The sequence below is a fragment of the Solanum stenotomum genome, chromosome 2 (genome assembly GCF_019186545.1).
Source record: "Solanum stenotomum isolate F172 chromosome 2, ASM1918654v1, whole genome shotgun sequence".
Lineage (NCBI taxonomy): Eukaryota > Viridiplantae > Streptophyta > Magnoliopsida > Solanales > Solanaceae > Solanum > Solanum stenotomum.
The window spans coordinates 69,696,027-69,720,728 of record NC_064283.1 but is presented as its reverse complement, the minus strand read 5'-3'; the positions used below and the strand labels follow the sequence as shown (position 1 = coordinate 69,720,728).

The 24,702-nt window shown below is 32.9% G+C and overlaps 2 protein-coding genes and 2 pseudogenes across 2 annotated transcripts in view; 1 reads left to right on the top strand and 3 right to left on the bottom strand.

Annotated features, from left to right (window-relative positions):
- LOC125856363 (probable xyloglucan endotransglucosylase/hydrolase protein 28) overlaps nucleotides 1–24,702 on the top strand; it is a 265,879-nt gene that overhangs the window by 6,534 nt on the left and 234,643 nt on the right. The gene's annotated exons all lie outside the window — the stretch shown is intronic.
- Nucleotides 1–24,702, bottom strand: part of LOC125856249 (putative late blight resistance protein homolog R1B-17) — a 254,798-nt pseudogene that overhangs the window by 36,877 nt on the left and 193,219 nt on the right.
- LOC125856250 (putative late blight resistance protein homolog R1A-3) overlaps nucleotides 1–24,702 on the bottom strand; it is a 318,417-nt pseudogene that overhangs the window by 118,501 nt on the left and 175,214 nt on the right.
- LOC125856255 (putative late blight resistance protein homolog R1A-10) lies at nucleotides 5,838–9,952 on the bottom strand. The gene is made up of 2 exons (XM_049535784.1): nucleotides 9,896–9,952; nucleotides 5,838–9,659 (listed from the first exon to the last, which is right to left on the bottom strand). Exons 1-2 carry the CDS (start codon nucleotides 9,950–9,952, stop codon nucleotides 5,838–5,840), a joined length of 3,879 nt encoding a protein of 1,292 aa, XP_049391741.1.

Sequence of the window (24,702 nt, the reverse complement as noted above, 5' to 3'; positions counted from 1 at the left end):
ACACTAATATGAGGATGGATGGATATGAGACACAGTTGAGACTAGCTCTGGCTAGAGATATATGAGATGGACTAGCTCCGGCTAGCGATTTGGATGCCGATGGGATCTGGTTCCGGCGGTGATACATGGTCCATATGTGGCCCCCATGGGTTCTGATTTGAGTATTCAGCGCGAACTGATCACGTCAACAGATGTGTATCGTAGGACAGACATGCATCACGACTACATAACATCATTATTGCATTTTGCATCGCATTTGCCTTATCTTTGTCTGTGATGTTGGGATTGTATTGGTTTACTCTTCTTATGTGGAATTTGATCTACTTGCTCTTATTTGTTGATCTGAGGTTGATGAGGATATACTATTGGTTCTGGCTGTTGAATATGATCTGTTTAGTATATGTTGGTTGGTTTGCTGTTAGATTGAAGTTTCGGTGGTTCGGTTGGAATTGAAAGGAGTTGTTTGTAGCTGCTAGTTTTGCTTAGTTTAGAGTTACTTGCGAGTACCTGTGGTTTTCGGTACTCACCCTTGCTTCTACACAATTGTGTAGGTTGACAACTCTCGATTCGGCTTAGTATTTTCTTTAGCAGATTGAGCTTTGGGACATATTCGAAAGGTAGCGGTTCATTCCAGACGTGCCCTTGAGTTATCTTTACTTTCAGTTTTGTTCTATTCGAGAACTATACTCTGAGACTTGTATATTTTTATTCGAATTCTGTATTTAGAGGTTTGTACATGTGACAACCAAATTCTGGGTAGTGTTGAGTCTTAATTAAAGTCTTCCACTTATTTATTATCTTTTATTCTCGTATTTCTACTTCTCTATCGTTGTGGTAGGGTTAGGCTGACGTGTCCGGTGGGAAATGGACACGTGCCATCACATCCGAATTTGGGGTGTGACATAAACAAAAGGAATATGAATGTAAAAAGGCAATATCAATAGTCTTTCTTCATAAAGTGACGATTGTAACTGATGAACATTATTTAAACACAATATTTTTTTTCTCTATTCTTACTCAAAATTTACTATGCATGACATTAATGATGGTTATCATAAATATTTTAAAGTTTAATTACATGTAATATATTTCTTATAAATATTATTACACAATAGTTAATATTATTATATAAAAATAAAAAAATAATTTTAACAGAAAATCAATAACAAACAACTTTATGACCTATGAAGTCAAAAATTTCAGTAAGGATTCGAAATATAAAAGGTAAACACACAAAAAAATCCAAAAGAATTCAACATCTATGGTACATCATATCATATCATATATTATTAAAAGTGGGAAGTCTCAAGTTGCAAAGTTGAATTACCATTTTATCCCTATACTAAATTAAAATATTATAAAATATCTAACTAATTAAATATTAAATATGCCTAAATTGCTAAGTTGATTCACTTATTGTTAAAATAAAGTAGGAGAATGAGGAGTTGTAAAAATAATTAATTATAAAGTTACGAAAAACTATTAGAGAAACTTTTCGTTTCTCCATCTGATCAGTTTTAGGTGCTAAATTACTAAGTTGATTCACTTATTGTTAAAATAAAGTAGGAGAATGAGGAGTTGTAAAAATAATTAATTATAAAGTTACGAAAAACTATTAGAGAAACTTTTCGTTTCTCCACCTAATCAGTTTTAGGTGTAATTTTTATCATAATGTGTATTAATACCACACCTCCACTATCTCATCATTAATCTTCACACCTTCATAATCTTCCCACACTCTCAAGAAATTAATGGCATGATTATGATACCTTTTGATTTTACTCAATGATGTCCTATAAATTGTGGTATTTGACACAACAATCTATACACTTTGAAGAGACTTAGGTACACTTTGGAAGAAATAAAAAAAAATTTGTCTATATTTATATTGTTTTTATCCTTTAGTATTAATCTCACTTTTAGCTTCATCAGTTCATAACATTGATCACTAATTCTCCTTATATTCGTTTGTTATTTACAGAAAGGAAATGTGTACAAATTGTTAGATCTTCTAATGGAGTTTACAACGAGAGAAGGGATGTTGAAATCTCCCCGGAGGTTGAAATCAATCTTTAAAAGAACAAGTTGGTCTTTAAGCAACTTTATTGATAACCATGATCATTTTCATGTTCTATGAAATTACATTATTCCTATATTTGTTATTTCCTTTTTTTTTTTATCTGATCTGATATTTCAAATCCTTGAATGAATTCTACTGTAACGGTTTATTCATTATGATAATTTATTTTAATATTATGTTGACATTAGATATTATTGTACGAAAATGCTTTGTTTGGGACCTAAAGCCGGTGATTTCTTCATACTTAAAGCTTTGAACATCTAGATTTTATATATATATATATATATATATATATATATATATAAAACAATGGTTGTTGCATGACCTACCAATAAAAATAAATTTATTCATGTAAAACTCTAAGTTGCAAATAAAAACATTTTAATTTTCGTATTATATTCATGCTTTAGATAAGTTATTTTTTATTTTTTATGTATAATTATTATTATTTTAAAAATTTTCCTTATTATCATATTAAATATCATATTTTTTCCTGTTGTTTTTAACACGCCATGAGATCAAAAGAGAATTATTAAGAAATTGCAATCGAAGTTTTGTAATTGAAGATGTTTTGATCTAATATATATACTCAACAGTTAACACAATATACCGCTAGGAGTGTAAATCACATATAGACAACCATTTGATGCAATGTTAATTAATTTTGTTTAGCTTTGGTTGCATGTTATATTATTGTTGGTTTGGCAATTTTCATTTAAAGAAATTTATTAGCTTGTAGACTTCACAATTTATAATGTGTTTTAGTTTCTATTTGAGGAATCAATTATTGAATAGGTAGTGAGAAAATCGCCTTTCATGATTCAAGTAATAAGCTCGAATTCATGATTGAGAAAGGAATTTTTCAAGTGCAATTTGAAATTTTTTACTATTCTTAACATCTCATTATAAAGAATTTTTTAAATTATTTTATTTGATTAAATATAGTTCTTACAAAATATAACACGATAATCATGTTTCAATTTTAACATCTATCAGTAGTTCAATACAAACTTTATAAAATAGAAATATAATTAAAAAGTAAACTAATCTAACAGTTTCTTAAAATTCATCCTTTAACTATAATTCTCCAAATTAAAAAATCTGCAACCTGAGATGAGAGTTTTAAATAAATTTTACCTCTTTCAAGTATTGAATCGTCATGACATCATAAATATTGAAGGGGTGTCACTCATTAATGATTTTAATTTTTGTGAAGTGAAGAAGGGGGTGACAATTTAAAATAATGTGGAATTATCTTATATCTGAGAATACAAGAAATCACATTTTAAATNGGGGTGTCACTCATTAATGATTTTAATTTTTGTGAAGTGAAGAAGGGGGTGACAATTTAAAATAATGTGGAATTATCTTATATCTGAGCATACAAGAAATCACATTTTAAATGTCTAAACCACTTATAAATTTGCTATAGATAAAGAAGAGTTTATTCTTATATGCACATGTATATCATTCATTAATATCAAATTTTTAACAATCCATCATTATATTGAGGGCCTTCAAAAGCAATAATCATTCTATTAAATATTAATATTATAATTTTGTGAAAGACAAAATTAAATATAATCATAATCGTAATAAATATTATATTAGATATAAATATATCATAATATTTGTTGCATCTATACCACATATTTGTTCTTAAAAATACAAACAATAAACTCTCTAAATATTGCGCAAGCCTAAGTTAACTAACAAGTTAAATTTTTTAGGTTTACATAAACAACCTAACTCATGAAACACCTAGACTATTGTAAAAAATAATATATATATATATATATATATATATATATATATATATATAAAATATTTGAATGAGGCAACATGAATTAACATGGAACACACGTGCAACGCACGTGTCCAGAACTAGCATTATTAAAAGTGGGAAGCTCCAATGTGAAAAATTGAATTACCATTTTACCCTTACACTAAATAAAAATTTAAAATGAAATCTTAATATCTTAATAAATAATAGTAATATTTTAATTGTATAAAGGTAGCATTAAAAGTCCAACAACTGCAATTTTAAAATATAAAATTTAATACTCCCTCTGTCCCAATTTATATGACTCACTTTTCTTTTTAGTCAGTTCCAAAAAGAATGACACATTTCTATATTTAGTAACAATTTAACTATAAAATGTCTATTTTACCCTTAATGAAATGATTTACAGCCACACAAATTTCTATCATTCATTTTGGACCACAAGTTTTAAAAGTCTTCCTTTCTTTCTTAAACTTCGTGCCGAGTCAAACTACATCACATAAAATGGGACGGAGGGAGTAATAATTATTAAACCAAGTGAATAATATTAGATGCACCGAAACCGAGTAAGGAATAGATGATTCATTTGCCAGTAATTATTATAGTAGCATATTTCTTTATAGTAATTAAGATACAACCTTTTCTCATTCCAACATTTTATAGTTTGAAGCTTCTACATGTTATATGGATGATTGGTTCATCTACCAATACTTATTATAACATAAGTTTTTTAATACATAGTAATTTAGATTACAATCCTTTCTCAACATTTCTTAGTTTGAAGTTTTAGTCGATTACACAATTTATTCATTCATAATTATTAATCCTTCGTTATTTGACACCATAGTGTCAAATCACATAATCTTTGTCCAGTCTTTATTCTTTTGTCGGGCAAATTTTCTTCTGCAATTTTTATTTATTTTTTTCAAAGTTTTTTTTTTTACTTTCAATGTATGAACCTCAAAATATATTTGGATGTTCTTTTGAAATTTGATTAATGATTTGAAATTTTGCAGATGGAATAGATCATTTGCAGTCTAAAGGTATTGATATTTTCCTTCCGTCAAAGACGATTTCGCCAGAGGTTTTTCTTCTCTACCCAAATGTACATCTGCTTTGTTTTTAATTTTGTAACAAGAAACCAAAATAGTAGTATAAGAAATACACGATCTAGCACTCACAATTAGTTTGAAGGGATATTTGAATTTATGTTCCCTATTTTGTCGTTACAAATAACAATAGAATATACATCTTTTTTTTATGATTTTGAAGGAAAATATAGATGTTACGACCCAAATCGTTAAAAGATATAGGATGAATGTAAAGATACAAATATATGCTAGGTAGGGGCACAAAACACAAAAACTTTTTCCTACTTTTAAGTTATTGTTGATCAATTGGTATAGTATGAGCTTCGCTATATTTGTAGTCGAATCATATTTCCTTGTTTGTCATGATTTAAATACTACAATCATTTTCTTTAAAAAAAATAAAAATGATAACAGTTTCTTGTGTCATTATAATGAATCAAACAGATAGTAGTTCAAGAAAGACTTAAAATTCTTTGAAAAATAAAAGAACTCAGTATGTACTTTGGTTTTTGAGTATGATTGTAAGGAAATATTCACAGAACATTCTACTCTCTTCCTTTGTCCAACTCAAAATCTGTAAATTGTAAACTGTTTTATTTTAACAATTTGGAATACACGTGTCCAGAACTAGTTAACAAAAAAACATGAAAGAAAACACTCAAAACATTAATTTTGAACATCTCCAGAACCACACAGATGAACTGGGACTGCAAATGCAAATGTGTTGTTTCTTTCTTCATTGTTGTTCTATCCTTGTGTCCTTTGGGCATTCTGCAAATTATAATAGTATATGATTTAAATTAAATGAACAATATATGTATGTAGGGGTAAAGATGAAATAAATTAATTACCTCGTATCTTCTTCAGATTAATAGTAACATGGTCACCAATCTAATTTATAGACATGAAGTCTGTCCTCTCCTGTGAAAGCTATTACATCTTCCTTAATCTCCATGGCGGAATCTCCAACCTGATGGTTAACATTTGTTAAATGAATGAACTTTAAAGTGTCTATATCCCCAAATTCACAAGGGATCTTCGTAAACTCCTCACAGTATTCTAGTATTAATTCCTCAAGCCTGGGAAAAGTTTCCTTATCAACTTGCCATTCTGAAAGGCTGACCTCTCGCAAAGTCAATGTCTTAAGACTTTGATAGATGTCCTCACTTGCATCCCACTTATCCTCCACAAAATAAGAATGGATAATCACTAGGATTTCAAGCTGAGGCAATGCCGTGATTGCTAACAACAAAGCAGGTCTCATGTGAAATAAATTCAACCGTAACTCTTTCAAGCTGCTGGGGAAGTGATATTCATTGGGTTCTCGGATTAACACGGAATATTCATAGCAACGGTATATTGCTATTAATGATTCAAGTTTATTAAGCACATCAAGCTTGGGAAACCAATCGTCGTGTGTAGGAGAGGACTGCGGTTCCTCAATGGTGCAATGAAGGTGCTGAAGATTCGGGAACTTCTCCAGAGCATCACTCGTGGCTTCAGTATATGAGATAACAACTTTGGATAAACTTGTCAAGTGTTCTAACTTTGGTTGATGCTTAATATTGTCCGCATCCATTTCCTCTTCAAAGAAAGAACTCTTGTCAATTTTCACATGTTTCAGTTTTGACAGTTTGAATAATCTGGGCAGTAAAACAATGGAATTATAGTGCGTACTGATCAGCAGAGTTTCCAGATTCTGGAGGTTCAACCACGACAGTGGGATAGCTTTTACATCAAGAGTCCAAATCTTTAAGAACCTCAAATGAAATAGGGAGCCTATTTCTTCCACTAAATGATCTCCCAGAATAATGCTATTCAGTTGCAACACTCTAACAAGTCCAAAGGGTCTTGTGTGACAGATATAGTTGGACTTAAGAATCGAACCGCCAACTTTCAAAGATATGAGATGCTTACTACCAGCTGAACACTTTTTAGAATTGAACAAAACACATTTTTTGTGGAGTTCACCCGCCTCAGTATGAATGGTTAGACGATGGTGTAGGAAATCAGAAGCATGAAATCGAGCACCTGGATTGATTAACTTGAGAAACTTTTCCTTTTTCGCTTTTACTGAACAAAAATCATGCACAACATCATGCACATAGCAAACCTTGATAATATCAGAAAAAGGTTTGACTTCCTTTAGGTTGAAGAGTCTATAATCCACCATAATCAGGTTACTGGAAATTAAAGCATCCAAGTAACTTTGAGTTGCTTCCTCTAAACTACTCTTGAATGAGATATCATGATCCACCAACCCTTCAGCTATCCACAACTGCATCAACTTAGACACTGGAGTTCGTTTGCTCTTTCGATCTCTTGCGAAGTAAAGCAACAACGGCTTCAGGTGGTATGGTAAATGGTCATAACTTAATTGCATAACCTTCATCATCTCCAAATTGATGTTGGCAAAAACAAAGGAATCCAGATTATGTTGAATCTTAAGCCACAAATCCTTTTCCTTTCCTTTCCTTTCTCTAACAATTACTCCAGCAATCAAAACAAGAGCCATAGGAAGCCCTTGACATTTTTCAACTATTTGGTGTCCAACATCCGACAGTTCAGCAGGGCAGCTTCCTTTTCCAAATACCCTTTTTTCGAATAACTCCCAACTTTTTTCAGGTGTTAAAGGTTGAAGGTGGAGAGGATCACTACGGAATTTAACTTGCAAACCTACCTTATCACTTCGGCTAGTTAAGATGATTCTATTTCCTCTCTTAACCTTTGGAAAACATGCTATTAACATCTCCCCTGTTGCAATATCCCACACATCATCCAAGACGATAAGGTACCTTTTATCATACAGTGCTCTCCGTAGCTTTTCAGCAAAGTCATCATCACTTTCTTTTCCTTCCGAGCCAGTAACTTGCTGAAGAATCTCCCGCAACACTTTTGACTTGTTATACTTTTGGGAAACAGTGCACCAAGCACGAACATTGAAATGACTAGCAACTAATGTATTGTTATACACTTTGTTGGCTAGAGTAGTTTTACTGACTCCTGGCATTCCGACAATCGAAATGACATCAAGCTTGGATTCATGTTCATCAAGGAGCTGGTCAATGATCCAGGCTTCATCTTCTTCATGAACTACCGTTACCTCAACAAAAGATGATGAGGTTGACTCAGTTAGATCGTTGGAAGACTTTGCATCAAGGGGGTCATCCCCATTCTTATCCTCCATTTGTAAGCTGGTGACTTCTGCCACGATAAACTTGATCTTATCAATGACATTCGGAAGTGAGAAGAGGAGATGCGAGAGAGCTTTATCTCTGACAAGAATGCAATTAATGACATGTTTTGCCTCATATGCCACATCTAAAGCACGCAACCAACAATCTTCAACTACCCCACTAGTACTGTCACCCAATGTTTGCCTGACTTTCCCGAAAGATGATGTTAGGAATTCAAGGCATTCTTTCACCATCCCAATTTCTTTCTTTATGAGAGAAACTGAATAAGCATTTGAAATGAGCAAATCATTTAAATGTCTGAGTAGAAGATTCATGAAGAGGAAACCATCATCCATAGGAAAGCAAAGTTGAGATGACTCCGGGGCTTTCAAAAAATGCTGTTTTATATCTCCCTTCATTTGTTCAATTTCTTGCAACAAGTCTTGAGCTGAAAAGTCCACTTCATTGAAATTATTCTCAGAGCTCTCCTCTAACAGCTTTCTGACCAGAATAGATATATTCCTTGTAAGTAGTCCTACATGTGCCAACATATCGTTCAATTTGTCACCATGGATACAACGCTTTGGTATATCGGTGAGAAAGATCAATAGGAACTCCATCATGACATTAATGCTTTGAGTGAGAGCATAATTGGCAGCTACTGCACCAGCCATGCGTCCTTGGAGATGAATGAGATAAATTTGAAGAATCCTTGGAGATGCTTTTAGGATTTGCTTCACAAACCGTTCTTGTTCAGTTGACCTTGATTCTTTCATGAGCTTAGAAGTAGAAATGTATAGAACCTCCAGCTCAAGAGGGATTATGTCGATCAGTAGAGAAGTGATGTTGGAAGAGTATTCAGAGATGCTATAGTCATCATAAGGGTTATCATCTTCATAATGTGGTTCATACTTTCCAGTCCAAATAGCAAAATAGAATTGTACAAGTGTATGAGCAATGAATTGGAAGCGAGGAAAGAGATATTGAGTAGTAGTAGTTGTTTTGTTGGCCAGGAGGATAGGATAGAAATCTGTCAGATGACGGAATACTTGGCGAAGAATGTTGTAGTCAGTCATGTGTGGGAGGATCAAATAAGAATAATAGTTTGGTAGATCATGGAGGTTTGTGAAAAGGTATTCAAACATTTTCTCATCTTTCATCTGAAAAAGTACATAATTAATATCATTCTTCAAACTCAAATAACTTTTCATATCTTTCCACAGCAGAGGCACAAGACCTCCGATGTTGTATTTCTCTAGGATTAATTTATCTTGAGAGAAAAGTGACCAAGTCATAACAATGAACGTGTTTTTTTTGTTGGACATCCTCTCATAAAAGTCATCGTCCAAACTGGAATTCCCAAACAGGACAAATGTTCTTAGGAATCTCACTTCCATTCTTAGCTTTTCAATGTCATCCAGTTTTGAAGCAATGAATTCTTCTTCTTCGTTCTGTATTTTCTTCAAGAGATTCAAGAAATCATCAATAAAATTCCTGATTCTTCTGCTTATTTCCTCAAGTGGCAGCTCCTAAATTATAACATAATATTATTGTAGTTGTTTCAATAGAGACAATAATTAGACAAATGAAAATTTAGCAAGACTTGGACAAATTGAATTAGCCCAAATTAACTCTTGGACATGTCGATAATCAATTGTTTTATTAACTTCATCAATTTAATTCAATATTTTTAATGCTCTACCATAAACCATGAATACAAAGTCAAAAAGAAAGTGTCTTCCCTTACGTTGTTTTATTAACAAACAAACTTCCGTATAACTAGAGCTGTGAGAATGGCTAATTTATATGGGTATCCATTCATATTTACCCATTTTAAATGGGTTGGATACCCAACTCATTTAAAAATGGGTTAAAACGAATAATATTCATTTAAAAGTGGATAGTTAAATGGATGATATGGGTAAAATATGGGGAAAGTTGTATATAATAGCAAACTATTAATTCAAATTAAATGCTATAAACATAGTTTGATTTAATTGCACCCCATAACAAACTGTTGCTATTTTGCCTCTCTCTTGGTGAATCTCGCTCACCACTCTCGTTTTCTCCCTCGCCTTTCTCGCTTTTTATACAAATGCAAATGTATAAAATGTGTTTGTGTATTGTATAAAGCGAGAGAAAATTGTATATATACATATATTTTCGTTCCCCTCTCTCCCCTCTCCCAGATCTCGCTCGCCACTCTCCTGGATCTCTCTCGCCAGTCTCTCCCTCGCCTCTCTCTCTTATACAAACAGAAATGTATAAATTGTGTTTCTATTTGTATAAAGCGAGAGAAAATTGTATATACACATGCAAATACATATATCTTCGTTCTATACACTTATAATTATACAATACAAATATTCCCCTGCCCAGTTAATTCTCTTTTGCCTTTCTCTCTCTTGCTTTATACAAACACAGATTATACAATTGATCTTTTGTATATGTATACCGAAACAAAAACAAATTATATACAACTGCTTTCTTTTGTATATGTATAGCGAAAATACATATTTATGTTTTCTATGGAGTGCAATTATGCAAACTATAGCTGTAACATACACAGATGATTTGGAAAATTTAGTTTCTACCCCTTATGTCCATCTTTACATTTTTACTTGTTCAGTATTAATTTGACATATCTCTTAAGAAATAATAAAGATAATTTTACTATATCAATCTTTTAAAATAATAAATTATATTTTAAAAAATGCATTGGCAAATGACTATAATTAATAATAAGAGTGAATTAGTAATTAAGTAATAAATTATTACTTGATTTTCTAAAGTAAACAAGTAACAAATGAATAATTATTTATAACGTAATGAATAAATAAAAATGGACAGAGGAAATAGTTGTTAGAAAAAAATTCGTAAAAAGAGTTAGTTGATATAGTACTCTTGATTTTTTATGAGTACGTGAAAATTGTTCTCTAACGTCACTTTTTTTCTTTTTGTTAGTTCACTTTTACTTGTTTTTATTTCACCTTTCACATTTTATAAGAACTTAAAGAATGAATGATTTAGAATAAATAATTAGTGTTAAAAGTAATAACATAAAATAAATATGAGTTGTTTAAAAATGTTCACTTTGCGTTGTGTAATTATTATTTTTATTGTGTATATCATATGGGTTGATTTAAAAAGTTAATTTTTTTAATTATTAGTAAAAAATGAAAATGTGGCATAGGAGAGAAGATGTTTATTTTGTGTCAAGTATATTTTGAGGTATTGTACTCCTAAAACAAACAAAAGTGATATTATTAGGTAATTTCCCAAACAAGGGTGACTATCTAGGAAATTACTCTATTTACCCATATTATTCATTGGGTAACTCGAGTTGAGTGCTTTATCCATTTTTATTTAACTTGTTTCGATCGACTCATATTCGACTCGACTCGCTCGTTTGCCACTCCTACTCCTATGTATAACCTATATATGCGTAATAAGAAATATATTTACAAAAAAAAAAGATGAGAGTATTTAGTTTATAAGAGATATTAGGAGTTCTTTTTTTCTTACATATCAGGTGTTATCATTGTTTAATTTGTTACTATGATTATTGAATGTTGTTTAAAGATTTTAGCATAAGTATTCTTTTTTTTTTAAAAAAATCTAATATGTAATTGGGGCCAAACATGCAACACACATTTTCAAAATAATTGTTAAAAAAGTTACTACTAATTTGGAGCATGTAAAAGTATTGACAGACATACCGATGACTTTCCTTCTTTTTCCATTGAATCTCCAACCTCTAACCAGCCTTCAATTTCCAAAGAATTGATTTTTCAACTAAAAATCACATACATATTCAATAAGGATGAAAATTAGAAGATAGTAATCACATGCACAAGTAAAAGGAAAGGCAAGAAGCAAGAGTTAAAGAATGTTAAATATTAAATTTATAGGTTTTGAATTATAATTATACCTAGTAATTTACGGTTTTAAAAAAATACAAGATTTAATGAAAGTTATATTTTTTCTTGCTTTACCGTTGATCTACGAGCTCCTAAATTTATCATAGCATGTCAAAATATATATCTTACGTTGATTAGACTTGATAGGCTACTCAAAGTGGCGTACAAGTACATACACTAATAAATTTTCAAGAATTTAGACCATAATATATATTCCCTCTATTCCATATTAACTGAATTTGTGAGACAATGTTGGACTAGACGACCCAATTGATACAGGCCCAATTGATACAGAACCACGATAATAGTAGTTAGTTCATATGTAAGTTGTATTGTAGGTAATCTATATATATTGGTTCTTATTTTTAGTTGTAACAGATTGTACATTTTTGATTCACAATAAATACAGGATAATTTTATCTCTCTATCTTTACCTCTCTCACCGACTTAGAGAACTAGGGTTCCGCCATGGATAACCATCGAGTTCTTTCTCTATTTCTTTACAAATTAACATGGTATCAGAGCAATTCCTAGTAGTTCGCATCGTTCTCTACATATTTCATCGGTGTATCTCTGTTTGTTGATGGTTATTTTTCTTTTTGACATTTTTTTTGCTTCGATGAATTAGAGATCGAAGTTTTGTTCTTCCGCCATCGCTGCTTAGAGTTTCTGTTTTGCTCCTGCTTTCGCACATCTGGTGATATCTGATTTTCTTAACTTGATTACTTCAACATGCCTACTGATACGCAATCTGAGGTTATTGATCCGTTTCATCCTTTATATCTTCATCCATCCGATACCCCTAGAACTCTACTGGTGATGGGTCCTTTCAATGGAATGGGTTTCAAAGAGTGGAAAGAAGGGATGCTTATTTCCCTTTCTGCAAAAAACAAAATTCAGATAATCGATGGTACTTTTCCTGAACCTAACTCTAATTCACAACTTTTTCGACACTGGGAAAGGTGTAATAATATGATGAAGGCTTGGATACTGAATGCCCTTTCCAAAGACATTGCAAAGATTGTTCTCTACTATAATACTGCAAAGGAAGCTTGGAATAATTTGGTAGACAAATATGGTGTTGCTAACACTTCTCAATATTACAGCATTAAAAGAGCCATCTCATCAACTGCTCAAGGTTCTTTTGACATTGCTCATTATTACACTAAGCTCAAAGGATACTGGGATGAGCTACATTCTTTGTCTATTGGCAATTCATGCACTTGTGGAGCTATGCATGAGACTAATGAGACACATAAATTGATGCAGTTCCTCTCTGGTTTGAATGACTCTTATTCCACTGTTCGCAGTAGCATCCTCATGATGGTTCCTGTCCCTTCTGTTGAAAAGGCATACTCTATTATGATTAGGGATGAAAAACAGAAGGAAGTCTATTCTGATTGCCCTGTTTTCTCCCCTGATTCAGTGTCGTGTTCTGCAAGCTCCAGTTCTAATCCCAGACTCCATCCTCCTTCTCAATCTACTAACAGATCTTTCAATCAGAGGGTCAATTTTGATTCCAAACGGAATGATTTTGTCTGCAAATATTGCAAGAAGTCTGGTCATACTATTGACAAGTGTTTTAAACTTTATGGTTTCCCACCTGAGTTCAAGTTCACCAATGGTAAACAGATCGCTTCATGCACTCAAGTGGAGACTCCTGCCAATCCTCCTTCCTCACTTGATCCTTCTTCGGTTGATCTACCTCCACATGGTTTTTCTAAGGAACAATATGATCATATCATGAAGCTCTTCCATTACAACTTAATTTCTATTCATCAACTTCTTACTCAGCTTAATACTTATGTCCTCTTTACTAATTCAACCTGTTATATGTAGGGCCCTTCTCTGAAGAGCCCACTGGTGATTGGTAACGTTGACCATGGCCTCTACATCTTACGGATCCCTTCCGTTGCTGCATTTCTTCCTGCTGACTCTGATTCATCCCGTGGTGGTTCTCATACTTTAGCTGCATCTATTTCTACTGATTCTTCTTCTATTTCGTTGTTCCTTGTAATGTTTCTCCTGTTTCTTCTCTAGAATGTAATACTTTGTCTCACATGAATAAAACTGATATTCTTCGGCATCAACAGATGGGTTATTTACCTTTTGTAAAAATTATTTCTATTCCTCATATTTCATGCAAATTCTCCCCTAAACAATCTTTCACTTGCCCTATTTGTCCTATGGCACGCCAACAACGGTTGCCTTTCCCTGAGAGATCCACCCAGTCCACTTCCATTTTCCAGCTTGTTCATATTGATCTTTGGGGCCCTTATCACACTTCTACATATAATGGTTTTCGGTATTTTCTCACTTTTGTGGATGATAAGAGTCGAATGACATGGACTCATCTCCTATCTTGTAAAGGTAATGCCTTTACTGTAATAAAATCCTTCATTGCCATGGTTTCTACTCAATTCCGCACTTCTGTTTAAACTATTCGGACAGATAATGCTTTTGAGTTGGGCTCCGCCTCTGCTCATGCTTAGTACCATTCTTTTCTTGGCATCTTGCACCAAACTTCTTGCCCTCACACTCCTCAACAAAATGAAGTGGTTGAACGTAAACACAAACACCTTTTAGAAACTTCTCGGGCCCTTCTTTTCCAATCCAAGCTTCCTACCAAGTATTGGGGGAATGTGTGCTTACTGCTACCTACTTAATTAATAGGTTTCCCTCTAAAATTCTCTCACATAAATCACCCTATGAAGTTTAGTATGGTCGAGCTCCTTCTTATGCTCATTTGCGATCTTTTGGCTGTTTATCACATGTTACTGTTCCTCTCCCTCTCCGAGACAAACTCAAACCTAGGGTCATCCCCTCTATCTTTTTAGGCTATGCTTTTGGTAAGAAAACATACAAGCTTCTCAATCTCCAGTCCAAATCCATTTTCTACTCTAGGATATTTCATTTGTTGAACACATTTTTCCTTCCACCACTTATCCTTCCCTATTTTCCCTCCTTCCACGACCCCTTCTTCTCACTATTTCGATCCTTCTCTCGTCTTTTCTTCTCCTCCTCCTACTGTTTCCCCTTCTTCTCTACCACATCCACGGAGGTCCATTAGACAGATATATGCTCATTCTCACCTTCAAGACTACATTTGTTATTCTGTTCCTTCCTCCATCTCCATTCCATCCTCTGAAGCATGTCCACAGGAACCTTTATTTTACCATCAGGCTGCGTCCAATCCTGCTTGGCAGGATGCCATGCTACAGGAATTCCAGGCCCTGGAGGCGAATTGGACCTGGGATATCATGCCATTACCTCCTCATAAGAAAGCTATCTCTTGTAAGTGGGTTTATAAGATCAAAAAGAAGTCTGATGGCAGCATTGAACGTTATAAGGCCAGGCTTATTGTTCGAGGGGATAATCAGAAGGCTGAGTTGGACTATACGGAGACTTTTTCTCTTGTGGTGAAGTTTACCACTATCAAATGCCTTCTTGCCCTTGCTGTCAAGCTTTCTTGGATTGTTTACCAACTTGACATCAATAATGTTTTTTTACACGGGGATCTTGATGAAGAAGTCTACATGAAAATCCCCCCTGGACTCACTATTTCTTCTTCATTTCCTTCCACTTCCCCTCTTGTTTGTCAACTCAGAAAGTCTTTATATGGTCTCAAGAAGGCATCCCGACAGTGGTTTGCCAAACTATCTAGTTCCTTGATATCCAAAGGTTTTTCATCTAGTCTCAATGACTATTCTTTGTTCACTAAGTGTTCTGGCAACTCCACTGTTATCATTGTGGTTTATGTTGATGATATCTTACTTGTTGGGAATGATGTGCCTGAATTAAACTCTCTCAAGTCTTTTCTGGATTCCCAGTTCAAGATCAAAGATCTCAGAGACATGCATTATTTTTTGGGTTTTGAGGTGTCCACAGTTTCTCAGGGTGTTGTTCTCCACCAACACAAATACACCAAGGAGCTCCTAGCTGAGTTCCATTGTTCATCTGTTTCTTTTGTTGTTGCTCCACTTGAACTCAACCATAGGTTATCTCCTGACTCTGGCGACTTATTATCTGATCCTTCCACTTATCGGTGACTTGTTGGGAAACTGAATTTTCTTCAACACACGAGACCAAACATTTCTTTTGTTGTCCAACATCTCAGTCAATTTCTGAATGTTCCACGTTCTGCACACCTTCATGCTGGGTTACATGTTTTGAGGTATCTTGCCAAGGAACCAGATAAGGGTATTTTGTTGAATAACTCTCAGGATTTCCCTCTTCAGGCTTACTCTGATTCGGACTGGGCTTGCCCCACATCACGGAAGTCTATTACCGGATTTTATATTACTATGGGTGGCAGTCCCATCTCTTGGAAGTCTAAGAAACAGCCCACCGTCTTTTTATCCTCTGTGGAGGCTGAATATAGAGCTTTAAGAAAAATTGTGGCTGAAATCACATGGCTGGTCCGATTGCTTGCAGATTTGGGTGCTCATGTGTCTTCACATGTTCCTATTCATTATGACAGCCAATCCGCCATTAGCATTGCCAAGAATCCTGTTGCCCATGAACGCACGAAGCACATTGAACTAGATTGTCACTTTGTCCGCGAAAAGCTTGCCACGGGTCTGATTTCTCTCCACTATGTTCCTACTGGCTCTCAGCTGGCTGATATTCTCACCAAGACTCTCTCTGGTGTCCATCATCAATTTCTTATGTCCAATCTGGGTGTTTTGTCACCCTCCAGCTTAAGGGAGGGTGTTGGACTATACGACCCAATTGATACGGGCCCACGATAATAGTAGTTAGTTCATATGTAAGTTGTATTGTAGGTAATCTATATATTGGTTCTTATTTTTAGTTGTAACAGATTGTACATTTTTGATTCACAATGAATACAAGATATTTTTCTCTCTCTATCTTTACCTCTCTCACCGACTTAGAGAACTAGGGTTCCGCCATGGATAACCATCGAGTTCTTTCTCTATTTCTTTACAAATTAACAGACAATGCACACATATTAAGAAAAACATTGAAGAACATAATCTAAACCATAATTTCCACCATTGTCCTTTGCAAAATCATAAATATAATTTTGTAAGTAGTGTAATTTATCTCCTAGAAAATATAAAACTTCAATAAATGAAAGGGTAAATATGGAAAAAATTTCAAACATCCATTTTGAACTAATAATTCAATTATTTTGAACAATGAAAATATCCTAAAAATTTTACTTAATATGAAATGGAGGAAGTACTAGAGAGATGAGATCTAAATTTACACAAACCATGATTGTGTTTGGTATGTAAGAAATTATTTTCTGAAAATACTTTTTTAACTAATAAGTGGGTTTGTTATTTTTTATAATGAGTGTCTTTGATATATTTTCTGAATATTTAAGTTATCAAATTTGAAAACATTGAAAAATATATATTTCCTCCGTACTGAACACACCCTATATTAAAGGCATAATACTGTAACATCCGGCAGTTTGAGATAACTATGAAAAAGCTTGAAATTTGGAAATAGTCAATTTTTGGAGAAAAATTCAAAACTGGAAAATTGGTTAAGTGTGGAAATCAGTGAGTTTTTTGCCAACTTTGAGCAGTCATAACTCCTAGCTCAGAATCATTTAGGATTAGTTCCAGTTATTTTTGCGAAGCTTGTGGAATGATCTTTCCAACGCCACCGAGTTTGCTCGATTCCGAGTTTGTATGAACGAGTTATGCCCTTTGAAAGTTGGGCAGTTGGCAGGGAATCCGTCCGGAAATTTTAAGGGCATTTTGGTCTTTTCCCTAGCTATTTCTTTTGAGGTTATATGGTTGTGTTAGGCTGATTTATGGATCATTTTGTCCCATTTTAAAAGAGTGAGAGTGAAGGTTTTGAGAGAAGAAGAGACGAAGAAGAGAAGAAGAGGAGAAGAAGAGGAGAAAGAGGAGATCAAGCAAGTTTCCGTCATGGATATCGTCGGGGGTGATCCCTACTAGGTATGTGAATTCTTAGTATTGGGTTAATCTTTTCCCCCACACACCAAACTCGTTTTATTTCCGAGAAAAGCTTGGTTGTGTTGTTGAAGTTGTTGGTTTGTGTTGTTGAAGTTGTTGGTTGTGTTGTTGGAAGTTCTTGTTGGTTTAGTACATGATTTGATTGTGTTTTTGAGTTGAATATCTTGTATGTTGAGGGATTTTATGATCCTTAGTGTTTGGAGTTGAAACCCTTGAAGTTAGGGTGGTTTAGAGTTGGAAAAAGAAGGAAGAAAAGTCGAGTTTTCTGGGGAAAGGGGTGGCGCGTCGCGCCTGCCAGCGCGCCCCAAAAGGGATTCTGAACTTTCCCCCTTGGGGCGCCGTGCCTAGCAAAGCGCCAGCAGGTCCCTTCTGAGCTTCAAGGGCTGGCGCTCAGCGCCTTGCAGAGCGCCAAGGACGCCATGTTCCCCCATTCTTTTCATACTTTCTCATGCATGTTCCTAGGTATTATACCTATGTTTCCTAGTTGTTTCCAACACTCTAAGGTACATTTAGACATCCCGAATTCATCCATAAACATGTGATCATATACCTTGAATCCATAGTTCAATTCAAGGCAAGTTAGGATCAAAGTTAAGGGAAGTTAGAGTCAAGTCAAGCAAAGTTAAGAAGTAAGTCTAAGCAAGTCTTTAAAGCTTTTCAAGAGTCGTTATTAAATGTTTTACCTTTGTTTAAGGTTCAAGTTCAAGTCGAGTAAAGAGTATAGAGTTCAAGCAAAGTGAAGAGTCTCAAGTTTCAAGCTAAGTCATGAGCATCAAGTCGAGTCCATTTCTCGAAAAGTTATTAGGGAACTATGTATTTCCCAAAGAAATTTCTAAATGTTTTACATTTGAGTAAGAAAGGAACATCAATTCCAGGAAAGCCTTTGGGCCAGATTTTGAGCAATTACCTCAAATTAAAGAAAGATGTGTTTAAAACACTTTTGAGCTAAAGTATATTTTTAGGAGTAGTCTTGAGCACCGAGTTGGGGACACGAGTTCATATTAACTCGACTCTCCATAAGAACCATGCGACCAACATGGGATTTTCTCGGGTCATACTTTTTAGATGATCACGAAAGTTAAGCTAGTGGATCCATTTAGTAAAGATAGCTTCCTATACCACGGCCAGGTATAGAATGGTCCTTGGGCAACGTGAGGTAAACGTTGTACCACTACTAGGGCTCATAGTGGTGGTTGTCGGTTAAAGAATCTCCCACTAAAGTTATATTACTTTTATATAAGTAAAGTCGAGTTTGTTATGGTTTTATCTTTAACGAGCTAAGTTGTTTACACTATTTTGCAAGCTTTATATATTGCATGTGTCTTATTGCTTTATATTTTGAGTTCAGTTATTCATAAGTCGAACAGAGCCAAGGTAAGTGTTCTCTTGTACCCTTTTCAAGCTTAAGTTACGGTTTAGCTTTCCATCTCGCATACTCGTACATTCAATGTACTGATGTCAGTTGGCCTGCACCTTATGATGATGCAGATATAGGTACTCGGATCAGCATCCTGTACACCGTTGATCCAGCTGAGCACTCTAGAGTCAGTGGTGAGCCTCCTTGCTTTCCAGAGGACTCAAATATTTTGTTCTCTTAGTTTTGTTCTATTAGGATGTTGCGGGGTCTGTCCCAACATCCATCTCAGTATTGTAGAGGCTTCATAGACAGTTAGTCAGTTAGTTTTGAGTCTCTCAGCTATGTATATATGTAAATATTCTATTTTGAGATTCGAGTTGCCTTTTGTGGCCAGATTTTATAAGTTAGGTTGTTTTGTAACCTTGCATTTGCATTGAGTTATTCCGCTGAGTTAAGAAAGCCAGGCCAAGGGTTCGCTTGGGGCCAGAAATGGTCTCCGGGTGCCAGTCCCGCCCAGGGTGTAGGCTCGGGGTGTGACAAATACATAAACATGACCCTTAACTTGACTTCAAGGAACAACTATGCCGTCCAACTTTGAATGTGCACAAGTAGACACTTAAACATGTATACAATTGAACAAGTAGACACAAGTGTCTTACATGATATAATACACATAGGATACCATGTAGGAGACAAAATTGCCGTGTAGGGTGCCATGTAGGACGAATGTGTTCATTTGCTCAATTTTATACAAGTTTAAGTGCCTACTTGTGCACATCCAAAGTTAAAGGTCATAGTTGCCAACTGATGCCATGTTAAGGGTCATGTTTATGTATTATGCCTATATTAAAAGTGTTTCCCTAATCATGATATATTAGGGGCCTTAATCTTCCTTTACAAGCTTGGGCCCTATATGGGTGTGGTTGGTACAAAGGGTTTCGTACTTACTAAACATGAGAAAATTGAATGAAAAAATTGAAAAACAGTTTAAAAAGGGGAAGGGATGTGGGTTGGAGACTGATCTTAAATTATCAGATCAGTCTATATATGCAACACATATATCCTATAATTATCAAGTAAAAAATATAAATCATTTTTCTAGTTCTTATTATGCATATTTCTTTCAAATCAAGTGAATTACAAAAATACATGTAAAATGAAATAGGAAAAAGAAAACTAGAAAAACATTATATCATACCTTTTTGTTTACTTCCAAGTTAATAATTCCTCTCAAATGGTAGTTTGCCTTGTTGCAGATTTACAACACTTATATTCAGAAAATTGAGTGAGCAAAAGCAAGCAGCAAATGTTGAAGAACCTAATTCACTTATTTAGAAAGCATTATTGTTAGATCTGCAAATGTGAACTTTCAATTAGTTTATCAAAGTCTAGATCTGAAATTAATAGATTAGTTTAAGTTTACTATTAATTTGAATCATTAAAGCAAAGTCTTTCTATATAATTTTCGACAGTCCATAAAAAATGTGTTAGAAAAACGTCATTCAATTAGTCCTAATCAAGCAAGTTGACTAGAAAAAAATGGCATTTTAATGTTACATTATTATTATTATTATTATAATAAAAAAAGCTATGATGTTGATGCACCAACAATTGCAATTATGTATTTTTCTTTTTTTTTGTTCTCTTGATTTTTGGAATCAAGAGAAGTGGTTGATGGTTGATTTTTGGAACCAATTCTCAGCCATATTTTCTTGACTTTTCTTTTTATTTTAAAATTATTTTCTATATAAATAAATTTTAAAATTATTGTTTAATTAAATATTGCGTAGTTTGATTTGAAAATTTTGATGCACCTATTCATTTTTTAAATAAACACCACTTCTCTATAAGTTTGAACACTCTTAACTAATTTTGTAGTCACGCCATTGTTTTTGCCCCTCAAAATAAATGGTAATTTTTTATTGCAGCTTAAGTTTATATTTTTATATCATAATATTTCATATAAGTTATGTTTTTAGTTTGTAAACAACTGGGCATAAATTTGTTAAGTTGGTTAAAGTATAAAGTTGGATTACCATTAAATAAAATATCTAATTCGTTAAATATTAAATAATATCACATATATTGTACTAAATATTAATAGTGGGAAGACGTTAAATCAAAAAGTTGAATAAACTTTTAAATACAATTAAATGAGAAAGACATTAAGAATATGATAATGAAAAGATCGTAGTTTCAAGATCATTCATATTTTCTTGTCTTGCAAACTATAAATTAAGACATTGGACAATATCAGATAAATCATAAAAAATGGTACTGTTCAATGGTTGATTTCAAAGTTTCTTCTTTTATTTGATTCCTTCTTCATCTATTCATCACCACATTTATTTATATTTATGTTTGTCATTTTATCCTCTCTCAAATTTGATGACATCATAATATAACAATAATTACATGTGCTAAGTTCGATGATTCATTATATTTGTTTGATAAGAATCTCTTATTTCTTTACAATAATTTTCTTATGTTGCACGATATCAATTTATGAACTTTTAAAATTTGTTGATTGTGTGGAACATGATATATATATTATTTGGGATAAACGTGCAATGCATGTTCCCAGAGACTAGTAACTAACAAATAACATGTCTTTGAACAATACTCTCAGATGAAAGAAAACACTCAAAACATTAATTGAAACACTATTTTTATTTTAAACTAATTTCTTAAAAAAAATAATAAGATAGCCATTTTAATTATTTATTAAAATACAAATTATTTTTATCGTCTTTGATCCATATTGCGAGTTACGGCAGATGCATGGCCTTATAGCATGGATACTATCCTTTAGTTTTATGTCAATCAAGTTCTATTACACTGATTCCGTGTCCATATTCTTCTTCACTTTTATGACATTTCACTTTATTAGTTTAAAATAAAATAGCATTTTAATAAAATTTATTAAAATGAGTATTTTTATTGTTGTTTTAAAACTTCTTTAAACCAAAATTGTATTTCAACAAAATTAAAAAAAGTGTTTTAACAAAATTTAATAAATAATTAAATGAGCATCTTGTTAGTTTTAAAAAAATAGCTTTAAACAAAAATTGTATTTTAACAAAATTTAATTTTAAAAAATTATTTAAATTGGTTGTGTGACTTTCTAAGTGAAATATCAATATTTGAATGACTTTATAAGTAAAATATTCATAGTTGAGTGACTTTAAGGTTAAAAAAGAAAGTTGAGTGACTTTCTGTGAGAATAACCCTTAGTTGAGTGACTTTATGATTAAAAATGAAAGTTGAGTGACTTTCTGTGAAAAGAACTATTAGTTGAGTGATCATCTAAGATATTAACTCTAATTTCCGACAGTCCATAAAAAATATTTGTTAGAAAAACGTCATTCAATTAGTCCTAATCAAGCAAGTTGACTAGAAAAAAATGGCATTTTAATGTTACATTATTATTATTATTATTATTATTATTATTATTATTATTATTATTATAATAATAAAAAAAAGCTATGATGTTGATGCACCAACAATTGCAATTATGTATTTTTTTTTTGTTCTCTTGATTTTTGGAATCAAGGAAAGTGGTTGATGGTTGATTTTTGGAACCAATTCTCAGCCATATTTGCTTGACTTTTCTTTTTATTTTAAAATTATTTTTCTATATAAATAAATTTTAAAATTATTGTTTAATTAAATATTGCGTAGTTTGATTTGAAAATTTTGATGCACCTATTCATTTTTTAAAAAAACACCACTTCTCTAAGTTTGAACACTCTTAACTAATTTTGTAGTTATGCCGTTGTTTTTGCCCCTCAAAATAAATGGTAATTTTTTATTGCGGCTTAAGTTTATATTTTTATATCAAAATATTTCATATGAGTTATGTTTTTAGTTTGTAAACAACTGGGCATAAATTTGTTAAGTTGGTTAAAGTATAAAGTTGGATTACCATTAAATAATTATCTAATTCGTTAGATATTAAATAATATCACATATATTATACTAAATACTAATAGTGGGAAGACGTTAAATCAAAAAGTTGAATAAACTTTTAAATACAATTAAATGAGAAAGACATTAAGAATATGATAATGAAAAGATCGTAGTTTCAAGATCATTCATATTTTCTTGTCTTGCAAACTATAAATTAAGACATTGGACAATATCAGATAAATCATAAAAAATGATAGTGTTCAATTGTTGATTTCAAAGTTTCTTCTTTTATTTGATTCCTTCTTCATCTATTCATCACCACATTTATTTATATTTATGTTTGTCATTTTATCCTCTCTCAAATTTGATGGCATCATAATATAACAATAATTACATGTGATAAGTTCGATGATTCATTATATTTGTTTGATAAGAATCTCTTATTTCTTTACAATAATTTTCTTATGTTGCACGATATCAATTTATGAACTTTTAAAATTTGTTGATTGTGTGGAACATGATATATATATTATTTGGGATAAACGTGCAATGCATGTTCCCAGAGACTAGTAACTAACAAATAACATGTCTTTGAACAATACTCTCAGATGAAAGAAAACACTCAAAACATTAATTTAAAACATCTTCAGAACTATGCAGGGAACCTGTTTCTGTCTTTATTGTTGTTCTATCCTTGTGTACTATTTTTTGCTGGAATTTTTTGTTATCGTGTTGACTTTACGCTGCTTTTAGCATTAACTGTTATGCAATACTTAGTTAGGAACAGTTTACATGAAAGAAAACACTCAAAACACTAATAAGATGAACTGAGATTGCACATGCAATTAGACTGAGGCAGCTGCAATTCTATCTATCCTTGTGTACTGTCTATGTGCATATCAGTCCACATAAACCAACTTACTGTATGTGCATATCAGTCCACATAAACCAACTTACTCCTAAAAATTAGAACACATGACGACTAACTCTTAACTTAAAAAAGAACATGACTCCTAAAGGCTAGGTTAACTAGTAAAAGAAAATAACTGATTAAAATTCCAATAGTTTCCCTTAAACTGATGTTTGCTAACAGTCAGTTTACATCTTTGATTGTGCAGACGCCAAGCAACATTTTAAGTTTCATGAATGACTCCGTCTTTAGGGTCTTGGTGAAAATATTGGCAACCTGGTCTTCGCTCTTGCAGTAGATCAGATCAATTGCTCCATTATTGCTAAGATCTTGTAAAAAAGAAAACTTCACATCAATGTTCTTGCTTTTTCCATGTAGCACTGGATTCTTGGATAGTTGAATTGTTAAACTGTTGTCACAAAAAATATTGGTAGCTTCTGGCTACTTGAATTTCAACTCTTCTAGAAGTTTCCTTAACCAAATAGCTTGACAGGTACAAACAGTCGCACCAACAAATTC

What these genes read in the sequence shown, in the direction of transcription:
- LOC125856255 (XM_049535784.1), bottom strand. Translation starts at nt 9,952, where the DNA reads ATGAATGGATACCCATATAAATTAGCCATTCTCACAGCTCTAGTTATA. An exon ending in CTCTAGTTATACGGAAGTTT is followed by an intron (nt 9,660 to 9,895) that starts GTTTGTTAATAA and finishes GTTATAATTTAG; the next exon opens with GAGCTGCCACTTGAGGAAAT.